Raw genomic sequence first — 17,052 nt, forward strand, 5'->3', positions numbered from 1 at the left:
AGGGAAGCCACAATGCGTTTCAAATGCTTCATACTTCCGATCGGCGTATTCAGCAAAGGGCAAGCTATTTTGTACTACTGCCGTGAAACAATGCCATTTTGGCGCACCTTTACCTAAAGCAGTCTTTACAGCCTCGCAGAAACCGGTAATCGCGTTTTGTAATTCATTATGATTCGCCCAGGGGCCAGATGCCCATGGTTCCTGTCGGAGATCAGCTGGTTCAATTTTGTTCCAGCTTGAAACTGGACATTTTGCACGCACAACTGAAAACATGTCTAGAGGGTGTAGAGACATGCTACGCTGTAGCTCATTTAGTTGTCGCCAAAACGGTAAATTGTCGTCTTGCGCATTAAGATTCGGCAAATCCTTTAATAAAGCTCTCATTTCGATCAGGCTTAAAGGAACGTGATCAACATGCAGTCGTTGTTCATTTCCTCTACCGCGAATTTTAGTAACCATAGGTGCCATGGGCACCGTTTTATTCTCCTTTTCAAAATACAGTGGGTCAGTTATAGTGTGACAATTTAAATCTGGGTACAAAGATGGAACACCTTTTATTTCAGTCGGAATGCACGCAAGCGCTGTGCTCTGGTCAGAGCTGTTGCCTTTGTTCTCAAGAGATTCTATCTTCTTACGCAGACCAGCTAATTTCGTATCTTGTGCTTGTAGCCGATTATACATTTCGTCACACTTCTCTATGAGCCTCATATGCTCCGTAATTAGTACAATGGTACCGTAAGCCGTCCTATTCTTTTTTTGTTTCCCCCACCATTCTAAGGAATCCGGCGTGGATCCTTCGGGGTCCCAGCCATTTTTACTCATCGCCTTTGCTTGCTTTACATACTTTTGCTGCAGATATGTGGTTATACTCCCGTTTGCATTCTCCTTGTTTGGGGCCATTTTTGCTCGCGAATTATACTTTGTTGGTAATAAGTTACGTCTCTCTGTATAAACGCACGTTACTGGCTAATAGGTTACTAAAGACAACCAACACGAAACAATAAAGACTAAGAGGCCAATATTAAACGTAAAATTCAATAATGTCCACAAACTTGTCGGGAGTGCGACACACACGCTCGCGTCACTGACTGACTCTCCCTTAAACGAACAAACAAAGATGCGGCTTTGCGCTTCTTAGGTATCTTTCGACCTAATACCCAGTAGTGAAAATTAATCACTTCTGTGCTGTGGGCGACACACTCGCTTACCACGGCCACGCAACCACGTGTAGAATTTAGCCTGGATTCACACTTTCCATAGGCAGGGGTGACTCACAAACACCCGGTCACAATAGGCTTAATACACAGGCCTATATCACAGTCAGCAGCACTGGTAACACATCATCAGCACTGATATTTATAACAAACAATCGTGTAACGTTACACAGACGTTATACCAAAAGACACAGTTTTTAAGCACAAACAACTGATCGCTTCTACACCGGTCAAGATATACGTTATCGTACCACTAGGTGGAGCGTTCCAGACTTCCGCAGTTTTGCCGTCCAATTCGCCAAGCCAATGGTAGTAAAACCCGTTTACTCACTTTTTGGTCAGGAAAACAACGAAGTTCTGGAAGACGAATCCACCCTGCTCGCAGCGCCAAATTGTTGGTAACCAGAAATGTTGCCAAGAACAATAGTGACCGTCGTTCCAGGTAGAAGCAGATCCGAAGTTAGTGTTTAAAAATCAGGAAGCATTTATTATACAGAAAGCCAGCAACAGGGATTCACACAAAAATGTTCAATTCAACTGTTAGAGTTTGTGGAGTTTATACCGTTACATTTACATATATTCAAATTTGTGCGCAGAATACAGCATGAACTCTGATTGGTTGTTTGTTATACAGAGTTGCCCTATAGGCTGCAATTTCTACCACTGTGTCTTATTGGTTGTCTTTGTAAAACAATGGCGGACTCTCACATGCACGTGAGGTTTTGGAATACACAAATCTGTCTGTCTCCTACAGCACAAACTTTCTGTATCCTAACAGGCTGCTTGTCAGTAGCGCGGAATAGCAGTTGCAGCCTCAGCTATCGGCCATGACATCACCCAAACAGTTCACCATCCTAGTTTGAAAGATGTGATAGGCTACTGAAAATGATCACTATGTCATTTTAATGTTTTGACCGGTCCGCAAATAATACCTGGAAAGAAATGGCATGTTATGAGTTGTGTCGAGAGAGGGAGAGTGAGAGGGAGGGAGGGAGATCAACAGTTCCTATGCTCAATTTCCTTAGGAATGAAAGGACTGATAATGTTTGGGGACATATCAGTACATCATAGCCAGTACCTCATGAGTGAAAGGAAAAGGAAATGCCCATTTCTGTCAAGACGGCAGGATGTGATTCTCTAACACAACAAACGTGGACCCAAGGTTTTGTTGTAATAACGTAAAGCTTTTGAAAAAAAATGCTATTGCATGTGTTTGTACAAAGCAAATAAAATGACTGATGCTGATATCCTAGCAGAATACAATTTTAATTTTTAAACGGCTTGATTTATGTCACTTGTAATCACACCTGTATTTGATGTCATCAAATCATATTTTTGTAACAGATGCTTTCCATTGTACTTGCCATATCTTTTTCTTATGTGTTAGCATTGCCTTTTCATGTCTGCTCCAAGTCACATGAAATAGGTTTCTTTATCAAATCACAGCATGCTGATTTAATAAGCGATTAGCCTGACCCACTGACAAGACCCAATATGGCGCTTTGCATTTCAATGTGTTGTTTTGCCTGCTGCTCAAATGCTGCTAATCTTTGGACAGCTTTAGTATCAAACCACTCCAGCACTGCCCTCATCATATTTGTTGCAGTGAACAGAACTGCTTTTTGTGGGACCAATTGGCAGCTTGTAATGGAAGGAAGAGACCTGACACTTATTCATTTTATATACCTATTTCTGTAGAAACCTTGACTGCTGCAAACTGTGCTGATTACTGGTGATCTGGAATGCAGCGCCAAATGAGAATTATCATTCTGTGACTGTAAATATTTATTTGTCATTAGATGTGTGCTACCTAGCCTAACCTAGTATGATGTATATTTGTTGGTATGTTAGTTGTATGTTTAAAAGTGTGGTGTAACACCATGAAAATCTGCTATTTCCCTTGAACTAATCTGGGGACCTTTTTTTGTATCTGGCCTGGCCAACTATGTGTCAGCCTTGGTCTATTTTTATTTATTTATGTATTTCAATTTTTTGTGGGGAAGCCCACGGCTCACCTCAGATGTCACTGTCCAGCAGCCAAGGCCAATGATCAGTGGATATATTGAAACGGCATTGCTAAATTGATTGAGCTACTCATAAAAAAAGAATGGAACAGTTTTCCATTTAAAATGTAAGCACTGAGTACTTGGCTTCAGAAACATTGCAGTGAAAAATAGAAATTGCACCACAATGTTTTTTTTTTGTTGTTTGTCCTGAAAGGGTGTAGAAGTAGTCTGCAGCACAAAGGTGTTGATTATTACTATTAATGGCATTATTTATGACCGCCTGATGCCACTGCTATAAGAGTACCATCTTTTTATAGCAACCTGTGGTAGGCTTTTAACACCGTAATCTATTTCCTATTAGTTTATCTATCCTTACTGTCATAAAGAGTTGGAAGAAGCCATTAATAACTGTCAAGGAGAGGATATTAAATATCTGAAGTAAGAAAAACCCCAATTAGAATGATGTGTGTGTCTCAGATTTAAAGGCCATGGAAACCATGAATATATTTACTTATTACAAAATTTAGGACCTAAATTTCTGTCCATGTTTCCCTGCAAATAAATAAATAATTTAAGAAATCATTGTCACCAATGAATATTGTATTATAGAGACCTGTTTCCGCCATAGAACGTATACATATCAATAAAGAAAAGCAACCCTGGAAGCGTTTTCCCTCTCTGTAGGGCAACTCCTGACATTTTTACCGAAAGATGTGCTGCTCTGGAGTCAATGGGATGAGTCACTTGGGGACACACTGATTGTGAACTAGAGCCCGACCGATATATCGGTATGGCCGATATATTGGCCTTTATTTGACTTTTTTTGACGACATCGGGATCGGCAGTTATGCCGCCGATGTGCCCCGATTTTTTAATAAGTATAATAAACAAAAAAACAATGATTATTTATCTGTACTTGTCTGTTCGAACGTTGTAATTGCTATTTACTAGAATTATCCAGTAGAGGGAGCTCTAATACAAGTGTGAACTGCAGCAGCTGACGCGCTACTTCTCTAATAAGACGTTTGTCACTCGTGCCTCATCAAATATTCTCCACTGCAAGACTTGTCTGCACAGATTCGATTGCAGCAATAAAGGTATGTATATTTAGTGAAAGTTTTTAATTAAATGCGTTTATACGACCACTATGTTTATCAATCCTCATTATCAAGCGAGCGAGCTAGCTAACATATTTGGTTCACTTTAGCAAGCTGGCTGGCTAGCAAGCCTTTATGAAGTGGCAGTGAGCACATAAGCAGCGTAGGATCTACATTTCCAGAGGACATCGCTGTATTCTCAAATAAATAACCAGCCAAAATAAAATGGTGATTGAATGTATCACACATTTGTTTTTCGTAATCTGAGATAATGATATTAGCTACTATATGATGCTGTGTAAATAGCCAACGCGTGATTGCAAGCGAGTGTGTCATCTAGTCACGAGTCATCGTAGCAAGCTAACCAGACAGTAAAAACGCAGATAAAACACTTCTAACATGGATCATTTTAAGCCATGTTATCTAGCTTTGTCGTGATAACATGAGAGAAGGATTGCTGTTGGAGAAGTGAATCAACCAACAGTTAGCGCGGGTAACCTGCACGAAAGCGCATTGTAGTTTTTTTTCACGTATTTCATCCAGTCAATTTAATTTCATCTAACGTTACACTCGATTCACTCTTTAGCTCCGCTAGTTAATGTCTTACTCTTTGAGATCATGTAGTAGAAATAAAATAAGAAAATATTATTCATTTAACTTACTGATAATATATAATAAGAAATAATGAGGCTGTGTCAATAGCTAATGCGTTATTGCGAGCGTGTGTCATCTAGTCACGCGTCAGAGCGCATTGTAGTTATTTTCACCGCCTAATTCTTATGGACAGGGAAGCTCGCTAGATAGTCTTACTCTTTGAGATCATGTAGTAGGAATAAAATAAGAAAATATAATTAATGTACTGAGAATAGATACTAAGAAATAATAATAACAAATTAATAACAACAGCAATAATAATAATATTCATAAAAATACATGTTTGAGACTGGAAAACTTAATTTTTTATAGATGGCTGGAAAAGAAAGGAGTGAAAGCAAGGTGTGGAGTTATTTTGATTTCACACAATTAAAGATGGTGTTAATATATATATTTAATTTAATATCATCTTTTACTTTTTCTATCTAAAAAGTTCTTTGTGTGTTTATTTTTATTTTTATTTGTTTGCTTATAAGTTTTTCAAATTGATTTGAAAATGTTGCACTTTTTGACAAAATATCGGTCAAAACATCGGTAATCGGTGGGCTAGGACTCTCCAAAATCGGGATCGGCATTGGACCCAAAAATCTGGCATCGGTCGGGCTCTATCGTGAACCCTGACAAATGTCACCTTTGATTTAAGAAACAGATGGTGTGTGTGCGTGTGCGTACGTGCGCATGTGTGTGCAAGTGAATATATGCAAATGCATGTTTGTGTTCTTGCATGTGTCTGTGTGTACTGCATGTGCATATGTGGTTACACATTTCTGTTTGTGTGAGCTTGTGGAATCTGCATCCAAGTGAAAATTGATGAAAGCGGCAGGTCTGATTTCATCTTGGCATGAAAAAGATCTTTTTATTGGCTAAAACATTTAGAGATCTGCTGTTTGACACACTGTGCCCTGCTCCCCCTCTCTTTTAGCTTCGGGTTCACTTCCTGACAGCAGAGGTGATCTTTCTGAGTAAGGGCCAAAGGGAGCAGATGTGGTTATCAGGAAACCTTTCTCATTCAAAGTCCTCCATATTGTAGAGACAGGGCATTTCCATAAATCAATTCATCTGAATGAATTAATCTGTTTATGAGTGTGTGCTTTATAGGCTCCGAATGTAAAAACAACTCAAATCCCTCTATTTCAATTTACTGGACAGGAGCATAGAGTAAATCTTGTTTATTTTAAATTTATTTAATTCAAGACTGATAAATAATGAGTTTTTTTTCACATTCATGTTTTGGTTGTTGTTAAGTATGTTAAGTATTACATAGATCTGCAAGTACGTGATTATATTGGAGTCTTATGTTTAAATAGACATGCAAATCTTGGTGTCATATATATGGTTAGCTATACTAATGTTAAGGGACAAAGTACAATGTGTTTAATTTATTATCTTGAATTGCCTTGGCTCAACTGTTTGGATATTATAACATGAACTGGTGCCAGCAGTATCCTGCAAAAGTCATTGATTGCGTGATGAATGGTTGGACTGACCTTGCTTAGCTACACAAGAGTGCTGGAATGACATAGCTACAATTGTGTTAGGGTCATGCAAGTCTTTTAACAGCTTGTCTTGCATACACCTTCACACACGCATGCACACACACACGTACGCATGCACACAAGTACACACACCACTGCGTTGCTATAATGTATTGGCTTAGCTCTCGATGCTTTGGTGTAACGTATTGGCTTAGCTCTCGACTGGTTGTCACGGCAGCGCCTAAGCAGGAGTAGAGCCCTGTAGACATGCTCGCATGGCCCTGTACTCCAACCACCACCTAAAGCGCAGGTACCAAACCTCTGGAGAATGTGAGGCATCGCCCTGCCCTTTGACTTCAAAAGAGAGATCAGGGAGAAGGCACTGCCGCTATCACAGAGTCCCGTGGGAGAGCACAGAGCCGCAGTCTCTCATGAATAACACATGGGTCTGTGGAGGCACAGTCTTAATTTGCTCTCGGTCAGAGGTGAACTCAACCCCAAGGCCATCTGGCCTCAAAAAGCAATGGCTCTAAACAGCAAGATGTGCAGGGGTAGAGTGCACCTAGCTTTCCTGATAAAGCCTTTTCATAAATGCGTTTTCAAATATAAAATTCAATGTCCGATCAAGGCATGGTACCTTGTTATACTCCTGTCTTATGCACCTAGATGGTAGCGGGGGCTTAAAAAGCCACGCTTCCGTCAGCATTTCTGTTTTTTGAAAGACAAAATACCCCGGCGTTTCATCCGCAGCTGAGATGGAAAGTGAGTGGCATTTCATTTCTGCCTCAGTGCCCCTGTGGACTGGGATATCCATTTCATTGTTGTGATAACAGCTTCCTTTCCCTGAAGCCCTGAAATTCAGGACCAGCTGTAATCGAGATTGCCTCCCTATTGATGGTTGCCATATATTTACGGTAAAGCCTGATACATTGGTATAGAGGCCTACTCCTTGCTTAATTAACACTTAGCAAATAAATTAAAACTTGGGATGGAAGAAAAAATATAATGATAGCTTTAGATCTTTAAATTTGAGCGTGAGTGTTGATAAAAATGTAACTCTTGCATTCTTAGCAGAGAAAACTCAAGTTATGAACATTATAGGTAAGAACTAGAAAGTATGTATCTGTAGAGAACCAACGGTTAGTATTATGTCTTTATTTAGTTGTATTAAATAAAAAAAAACAAAAAAAAACAAATGAGCCTATAACAACCAAGAATTCAGTCCATTTCCATGAAAATGATCGAAATGTATTTTATATCCTCAGGGTCTTTTGGGCCTGTCTTACCACTGCTATTTACTGATTTAGTCAATCTATGTCATGCAGTTTACTTTGCAGTGCATATCATGAATACAAAACATATAATTTGCATAGCTGCTATTATTCTGTTCTATTATTTTTTTCAGTATAAAACCTAAACTGCAACTATTATTGGTTATGCAAAATCTACTTTGTCAGAAAGAAAATTCAGCTTATATTTCAGATTTGAATTCACAAACAATTAAGAGGACATTCTATATAACCATGGGCATACATTTTCCTACAACATAAAATCAACATACAGCAATTTCACAGATTTTCTCTCAAATTATTCACAATTGTACAGTTATTTCTGAAGGATAAAATCATGTGGATAAATCTTAGTTCTGTTAAATGCAAAGAATGCCCAAAGGTATCAGGTGTACAGAGAAAATTAAAATCAGCAAGCCTACATATTGCTCTACTACTCTCATAAAATATTTTGAAACTTTGACTGCAGAGTGGGATAGAGTTCATTTGCCAAGGACATTTGTACATAATTTACAATTCCTTACTACGAAGAGTCAAAACAAACTATAAAATCTTTTAAAATCATGCACACTATCACTCTGTGCTCTAAGCGGGACATTTGTTGTGAGTTTCCAAAGCAACAGCCTTGAGCAGGAAGCTGGTTTATCAGCTAGCGCTTCTTATTATTGACACTTTAAATATGGCTGTCCATTTAATACATGAATAGACAGACCTTGGTGCATATACACAGTATTCATGAACAGACCAATCAGTTTATGTATTGAGCAGAGCTCACCACACTGAGAAATATGATCAAATGCTATTTGCTGACTACCACAAAGAATTATTCAAAACAGAATATATATATTTTGTATGAGATTAATGCTGAATGCAATTCACTTTGCTCTTCACATTGTGCTGTTCACAGAGGCTAGTATTGGATTTTATCAGTATCACTGAATCTGCCTTTTTGTATTGTGCAATTTACAAACAGGCTGTAGCACAACATACCATGTATTGCCAGTATCACCATGTGTTTGATATCAGCAATTTTAAGATACTCTTCAGAGACCAGCTGATTGAGTTCTTTTTATTGATAATGTCTGCAACTGTCATGCACTCCTTGGTGTATTGGATTCTTCGTTGAAGTTTATGATTACAATAAACAATCTTGCCACTCATCAGACCATTTAAAATGACATTAATTTTACTATATGCTTTGTCATTCTTTTCCAAGCCCCAAGACCTCATCCTCATCCATACTCCACATCAAAATACCTAATGTGCTCACAAACGATTGCTGCAAGATGACATTAGAACGTCTTGTAAGATTATGTAAATGGAAATCAGACAGTGAAACATTGGTTAGTGCCAGTTCTCAGCTAATAATCAGTTAACATTATTTTCAGTCTCCCAAAATTAAAAAACTTAAATAAATGTTTTCAACTCGCAGAAATTTCCAGTAACACCACTCTGTTTATTGGTTTTTACATAAGTTAATTGATATATTTGTGAATCAGAGTCTGTGTACAATGTAAAAAACAATCAGTTATTGTATTATTTCCAAAAGCCCGACGATTGCAAAAAGAGCCGAATGTTACAGGAAATTGGTTTTCTTCCTATTACATTCTATCAAACAGAAAGCCACAACTTCAACTCAATCTTTCACAATGACCTTCCAAACTGACAGGAGACTGCCTTCAACCTTACCAATCCTCCAAAACCGACCACATTCCGAAAAATCACCAACAAATCTATAACCCTGGGATGGCCTTAAAAGTTCAGTATTCCTTTTGTAAAAGAAGATAAATTGATGTGATATACTGCAAAACCGAACTCCTCTCTTACAGCACACTGCACACTCTGTGCCTATTACTGCTTTCCCGTTTTGTTCGTGGAGATGAGCTGCCTGCTTAGGAGGGTTACTTCAATTCCTCGGCCGCCACCCCCTTGACTTCATCCACAGCTTCCCCTATCCGGGTGGCCGCAGGCTCCTCCACGGGACCCTCCCGCTTGATTTCTGTCACCACTTCAGTGTAGGTGACGTCGGAGCTGGACGTCTTGGGTTCTCCAGCTGGCTCCTCCGCATCCGTGGCCCCCCCGTCGACGCCCTCGGCCCCCTCCTGGCCCTCCGCCACAGTCCTTTCCTTCTTCAGCTTGATCCGGAAGGATTCCTTGGTGGGGGCCTTCTTGGCAATGTTGTCCTTCAGCTTCTCGCTGGAGTGCTTCAGACGCTCGCCGGCCTGGTGGATCTTCTCACGGCGCTCTGGCGGCACGATGCGCTCTCCCAGGTGGTTGAACTTGGTGCCAATGTTGTCTTTGGTCTTGGTCATGTTCTCACGGGAGAAGGCTGCCTTGATGTTCTCGATGCCCTTCATGCCCGATTTCTTCAGGCGGGCCGCCTTGGAGTCGGTCTCTTCCACCACCATGTACTCCTCGTCCGAAGAGAGGTCTACCGGGGCATCGTAGGTGTCCGGCTCCACTTCCACCCCTGCCAGTCCGCTTCCTTTGGGGACCTTTGTGACTGCCACTGAGGGGATCTCGGTCTCTCCCTGAATGGAAAGATCAGAATTCAGAATGATATAGTTGTCTAACTGAGGCATCATATCAAAATTCTGAGAAATAATCAAAGGAAATGATTAGATATGATAAGAGCAGCTATGAAATATGCTCTGACACCATACTGCACCAAGAGAGTGGCGTTTTATAGGATTTGCCAAGCGATTAACAGACCATTTATTAAAATATAAATAGATGTTCAATGTCCTTAATAATATAAATTATGAACTACTATTTACCAATGATACCAATTATTGTTGGACAGTGCCATGAATAAGCTATTGGGTTTATGTACAATACTATGGTTATTCTGCCCCTAATCATAAGAAATGAATAAAAATTGAATTGCCTCCTTCTCAAAGAGGTGTAAATCTGGTGTTTTGTTCTACTCTATTGCTCATTATTTCAGAAATCACCTTTTGTTACAGTAGAGAATTACCATTTTCTACTGTAACATTTAGAGACTTACAGAAATGCATGACTTCAAACAATCTATTACTGCGTCGTTAGGACTGAACTTATTTATTTTAAAGGACATAATTGAAAAGCACATATATGAATTATGATATACCATTGAATATCATGTATGTACAGTATGTATGCATGCATGTATGGTCACAAGAAATCTTGTGCAGGCATCTGGAACATTTATTTACATGCACAACTTGTTAGGCTTCAGTGACCAGGTGTTATTTTTTCAATAATTAGGACCCAACTGATTTTACCTGCCAGTCTTTAATTGGATTTCTGCACTTTCTCATATAGCACATTGCTGAGAATGAAAGCATTAGTTAATCTGACTGATTAAATGCTCTGGAATTTGGATATGAATATTCATTCTTCATGGTCTGCAGGGCTATTTCTGGTATAATGTGCCTGTAATATGGCCAGTTGGCACTAACGTGTCTAAATCAGAACAATTGCCAGCTTATTATAATTCAGAGGTTGCAATAATGGCTGGAACGGAAACAAGCATACTCAGCAGGCCCCCCAGGACCGAGTTTGGAAACCACTGATCTAAGTAAAGGATTTGCTCCCATGTGCAATCCTCAGATCCTTCACCTTTAAAATGTCAAGGTAGCTTAACAAAGAAGAATGCAATTTTAGTATTGTATCTAAATATTAGCATTTAGTCTGCAGCCAAATAAATACTTTTTTTAAGGTGAGCAGACTAGTCTGCCATCCATTCTTATTTCTCAGTTTATTTATACACAGGTAAAGTAGAGAAAGTAGAGAATGTCTGTGGCTGTGACATTGCTTTAACAAATAAAGAGTAACTGATTAATGAAAACAGTCAAATATCAGAATCGTTATCGGACCACATATAAAATTACTCCTGCCTTGTCTTACCAGGAATGAGAAAATCATAATCTCACAAACAAGAGGAAATTTGTATGAGCTGAGCCGTGCCGAAGTTTGCTGCGATGTCATTGGCTAACAGAGAGCAAGCACTATGATCATCATCTCGTGGCAGCTCACGGTGCTTCTAAAACTGTTTTTAAAATAAAATGAGAAGTAGTAGGCTTCTCTCAGGTCAGCTCGGGTATATCAGCTGCAGTTGCCTATACCTAAAAGCCTTGGACCCATCATACAGTGAATCTTAGAAACAACTTTGAATTTTAGACCTGGACCTGGTGGACTGGGTTTCAGGGGATCTGTTGCTTTAAGGTTACACTCAAATTAATCATATCCCAGTGTTCCAGAATCACAGTATTTGCCCTTGACAGCTGGTTAGAAGCCATTGCAATTTTTTTGTAGTAAGTTACTTTAGTGGAGGAAGGCCTTACACTTGTGTCAGATTTTAGAAAAATCCCCTCCTTCCATACAGTGTTGAGTTTCCAGCTATGTCATCGCAGGTCTGAACAGTCAAATGTGACACAGGCCTGAAGCTGTGATATTGTGCTGTGAAATGAATCCTGAGCAAAACAAAGGTGAATTTGGTATTTTCAATCAAACACTGGCAAAAAAACACTGACCTGTAGCTACATGCTGAATTTAAGAAACCAACTTCATTTTATACTGAACTATTCTGGAAGCACAGGCAGCCTAGCTTGGTTCATGGTGTGAGCTTTGCTGAAAATGTTCTTTTGTGTAACACAGTGTGGTTAAAAATCTGGCAATGGCACCTTAAGGCTTGCTGGCTGATCTTCTTTCTACAGGTGACTTTGTATTTGTGGCCTAATTAATCCTAATTATGAATCCTTAGCAAGGAAGAATTGTCGCCATTAATCAGAGACAAAAGACCTCTGCGCACTCGTGCTCAGACATGACACAATAATCTTACTTTGGAGAACAGTAAAGGCATGCTAATTGCTTTTTAGTGGTCTCACCTGCTGTTGACACCAGATGATATTTTTGGAACTGAGCAAAGTATATACAGTTAAATGCAAATGTACTGGGGCAGTCGTGGCAAATTGGTTTTTTCATTGCATACCCTTTACATTTGATGACTGCATCACATCACTGTGACACATGGACATCACTAGGTTCATGATGAGATCCTTTGAGATGCTCTGCCAACACACAGTTGCATTTCTCTGAATATTGTGGACAATATGTTTCTGTACACTTCAACTGTCATTCTGTTGCTGCCATTACTGGTTACATTATTCCATTGATCAGGTTCCAGATGTAGCCATACAGGCCCAAGCTATCACACCTCCTCCTCCATACTTGACAGATGAAGTAGTACAGCAAGGGTCCAGAACAGTCCCTCTATTTCTCCACACTTTACCTTTCCATCGCTCTGATAAAAGTTTATCTTTGTCTTATCTGTCCATAAGACTTCCAAAACTCATCAGGCTCATCTTTTTTCGTAATTATAATTCAAATCACTGTGCACAGTGTCCAGCGATTCACCCTTTCATCCACAATGTATGGAGATCATTAGAAATTATGCAAGCTGACAAATGTTTTTTTTTCACAACTGTTAAAATCATCACTTTCTGATGTTACTCTATTGGCCTGATTACCCTCCAGTAGTTAGTTTCTTTTGGTTGTTAGTACTACAAACATGACTGGAAGAGTAAACAGTTGCTAGCTATGAACATTATTGCTAGAACAGGACATTTATCAAAAACAACTTAAGAATCTATATTAAACATTTTTAATTTGTAATAACCCTCAGACCAAATCATAGCCAGAATACCAACCGTATTTCACAAAAATGAAGTCGTAATTCCTTTTTTGGCAATACTATAACTATATAGGCCTAGTTGGAACAATGTAAAATAACGCTGCTGTGACTGATTACCTTCATAATTAGGATATTACTTTTTAGGCCTTGTTTTATACATCTTTCCTATGCATGATGACCTGTGTTCTGAAAGGATTTATTCTTTTTTCATCTCTCAATATGTAGTACACCACCACAGTATTCATAGGTGTGTTTGCCTGTGCATCCAATTGCAATGGGCAGCAATGCCACCGGAACCATGAATAGCCATGCACAGTATAAGCACATCCATTGGGCAAGAACTGTTCTCCAAAAAAAAGTTTTGATGAGACCCCAAGCTCCCCCCCCCCCCCCCCAGAAAAAAGTGGCTACAGCGTCAAATTCAGTAGCACTATATTTGGAGATATATGCCTCGCAAGCAAGGCCTCAGAATAACTGCCAGTGAATCTGTCATCTGGATATATTACGCCGAGTATGTTGTTGCCTTCAATCTCTGGTAAAGTTCATGCCTTTCATGTATGCAGGCAAGTTGCAACAAATTATAGGCCTACATCTTGACTATGGAGACTAACAACATTGCTAATGGAATTCTTGGTTGTGCAGCTAGTTCATTCTGGAAACTATTGTATCTTGTTGATATGCAGAATCAATGAATACAGCAAAAGCTAAACTACTGTAATATTCTAAAATCTGTGGCATTTAGAATGTTATCATGTCAGTATGTACATGCATTAGATAAATTGATTACCAACAATCAACAGATAATATGGATTCACATTAAAATTTGTTTCTGAGTAGTCTTGAGAGTAATAATCCAGACAGAAGGACTTTTAGACAGACACATTTATTTTGTTAATTATTCATCTCTACAGTGCATGTGAATAATCTCTTTGCTACCCAACAGAAAATTACTGGGGTATTAGTGCTCGAGTCATGGTGGAAGTGACAATTTACAGTGCACTTTAAGTGATAAAATGTATAGCTTTGCTTGATCAGAAAAAAGATGGACACAATTTAGCTGCAGCAACCAGCCAACTCCTTGTCTCAGCACATTGACCAGACCTGTGTTAAACTTGCTATATATGGGTACTGACGTTGTTGTTAGTTATCCTCTGAAAATTGCTACCTAGCCTATTTGCATTGAAATTAAGACATGTCATGTGCAGTAATCTTTGATTTATTTTTTCTCGTCAGCTAAAAATGCCGCTTCAATAGCTTAAAAGAATGCGGTAACATTAAGAAAGTAATGGCTGTGGTGGTGGTTGTGCTTGATGGTTGTTTATCTAGCTATTTTGTGAAAGACAAAACGGGTGTGAAGTTCATTAGTCCATCTAGCCCCAAAATATGATTAATATAACAATATAATAATTTCTATTTTTAAAAAATCTGTGGATCTTGCATGTGATAATGAAAATGAACTTTGGATAATTATAAAACCATCTTTACTCCACCCTCTCCACCCTCAGTTTTGTGGTCCAGTCCTTGAAAGGGTGGCTTCTCTTCAGTGTGATATCAAAGCCCCATAGTAGCCCAGAGAGGTATGCCGTGACTTGCCTCATTGGTGTGGGCCTGTTGCCACACACTACCCACCGTAATGGAACCCCAAACCCTCTTTTTCTCTTGGCTACAATTTATCTTGCATCCCTGTTGGTGGCAGGGCATGGCACATGCTAAGAATAGCAGGGCTGTCATTGGGCATGAAGCCACCCGCTTTGAAGTTACAGAAACATGATCACCGGCTCCTTTACCTTCTGAAAGAGTGTGCTAACACTCAACTCAGACTCTCAGTTACACTGATTCAGAACCCCAGGAAATATGATCATTCTCCACCTACCCCAGACCTAAATGTAGGACATGCCTGTGATTCTCCTTACCGTATTACACAGATTAGTTTTGGCCCTATCATCAATGTCTGTATCATGATTCTGAGCTTCCTTTATCCAGTCCAATGGCATGGATAAGACATACTTTTTCACACCTTGGACATTAGGTTGATATATGAACATCAACAGATCAAGCTAATGAATTTCCTTGATTCAACCCTGCCTGTTTGCATAGTCTTTACTAATCTTTTGTCAGAACTTTGACATTTTCAGATCTTCTTTTTACATTTCACTGAGCCACCAACAATTTTAGGGGTCGCTTTCAAACCAGCTCAGTTTTGTCACTTCCAAAAAACGGAAATTGTGCAATGGATGCCCAGTATCATATTGCTTTTTATACTTTTAATATGAGCATCTAGTACATTTGTTTTCTTTAAGAGAGGATAGAATTATTTTTAATACATTTTCAGTATTTCTCGAAAGCCATTTTTAGTATCGTGTTAGTGTTGTGATTCACCGTGCACAATTGGTACAGCTACATAATTGAGAGATGGAATGATATTTACCTGAAATAAAACTAGCACTCGCACTAGCGCTAAGCCTGATTTTCCGCCAACTGACCTGGTAGATGACAACACGGAACTTGTTCCTTGTCAGCAGCTCATCCTGGGTGGTCTCCACCTTCTTAACCCGGACGTGTTGCTTCTCCACACGCGCTCGCACGTCCTTGACGTTGGCGCTGACCTTGCGGGTCTTCTGTAGAAGCTTCTCCACCACCCCGCTGGTGGTGGTGTGGTCCTTGGCCAGCTTGAGGACATCACCCTGGATGATTTTGATGTTTCCCTCCAGCTCCAGCTGCCTCTCCTCCATCCGCTGCTGGCCGGCCTGCACGTTGTCGATGATGCCGGCCACCCGCTCCAGGAGGGACAGGATGGTCAGGGCGCTGATGGGGTTCCCTGCCTCGTCCTCCACACCGGTCACCTCCAGCTTGTCAGCCATGGTCGCCACACGCTGCTTCTGAGGGTCCATGATGGAAAAACAAAATCCACACACAGGGGAAAGGCTTCTTGGGGTGGGGAAAAGGGAGGGGGGGTCTAGATCATAGACCCGAAGCGCCTTTTAGACTCGGCTTCTCGGAGCTTCGACCCCGAGACTCTTGTGTGTCAGCTAGACCTCTGTGGAACGGGTGGGTGGGTAGTGGAGGCGATGGACAAAGAAGGACCCTCCCAATGACAGCAACAGGTTTGGTGGACGGGAATGAGGAGACTCCACCTACCCTGACTGTCGGCTGGTAGGTCGGGACAGGAGCAGTATGAAGCCCTCAAAACTATGTGAGGGATAGAGAGGGGGCAACAGAGGCACCAGCACTCATTTCATAGTTATAAATACTTTTTGTAAGGGGACACTTCTACATTTTGGAAGAGGCTTAGATGGGATAATAACTCTCTCTTGGCTCCCCACTCTGTTAGAACCAGTTCATTCATTTTCCATTGTACGATGCTTCTCCAGGTATCAATCAAATGTATACATGTGAATGTAATTGTGTTTGGTCTCAGGCCCATGTATACCATTGGTGAAATATTTTGAGGATTAAATGCATTTGCGTTCCCTTTTACTTTCTCTGGAGCAAAGCTGTGTACACTGTATACACTGAGGGCGAAAACATTGCTTTGTAAAGCTGCTCTGCGGAGTCCTCTGGGAGTTAGTACTTTGGAGTTATGAAGTTTTCAAGTTTAAAAAAAAAAAAAAAACAGGGATTAATAAAGAGGATTACAAAACTT

The 17,052-nt window shown here is 40.0% G+C and overlaps 1 protein-coding gene and 1 long non-coding RNA gene across 3 annotated transcripts in view; one reads left to right on the plus strand and one right to left on the minus strand.

The window, feature by feature from the left end:
* Positions 1-17,052, plus strand: part of LOC135261045 (uncharacterized) — a 159,989-nt gene that overhangs the window by 26,414 nt on the left and 116,523 nt on the right. The gene's annotated exons all lie outside the window — the stretch shown is intronic.
* Positions 7,586-16,609, minus strand: cavin4a (caveolae associated protein 4a). The gene is made up of 2 exons (XM_064346894.1): positions 15,893-16,609; positions 7,586-10,266 (listed from the first exon to the last, which is right to left on the minus strand). Exons 1-2 carry the CDS (start codon positions 16,298-16,300, stop codon positions 9,637-9,639), a joined length of 1,038 nt encoding a protein of 345 aa, XP_064202964.1. The 5' UTR covers positions 16,301-16,609; the 3' UTR covers positions 7,586-9,636.

The sequence above is a fragment of the Anguilla rostrata genome, chromosome 8 (assembly GCF_018555375.3).
Source record: "Anguilla rostrata isolate EN2019 chromosome 8, ASM1855537v3, whole genome shotgun sequence".
Taxonomy (NCBI): Eukaryota; Metazoa; Chordata; class Actinopteri; order Anguilliformes; family Anguillidae; genus Anguilla; species Anguilla rostrata.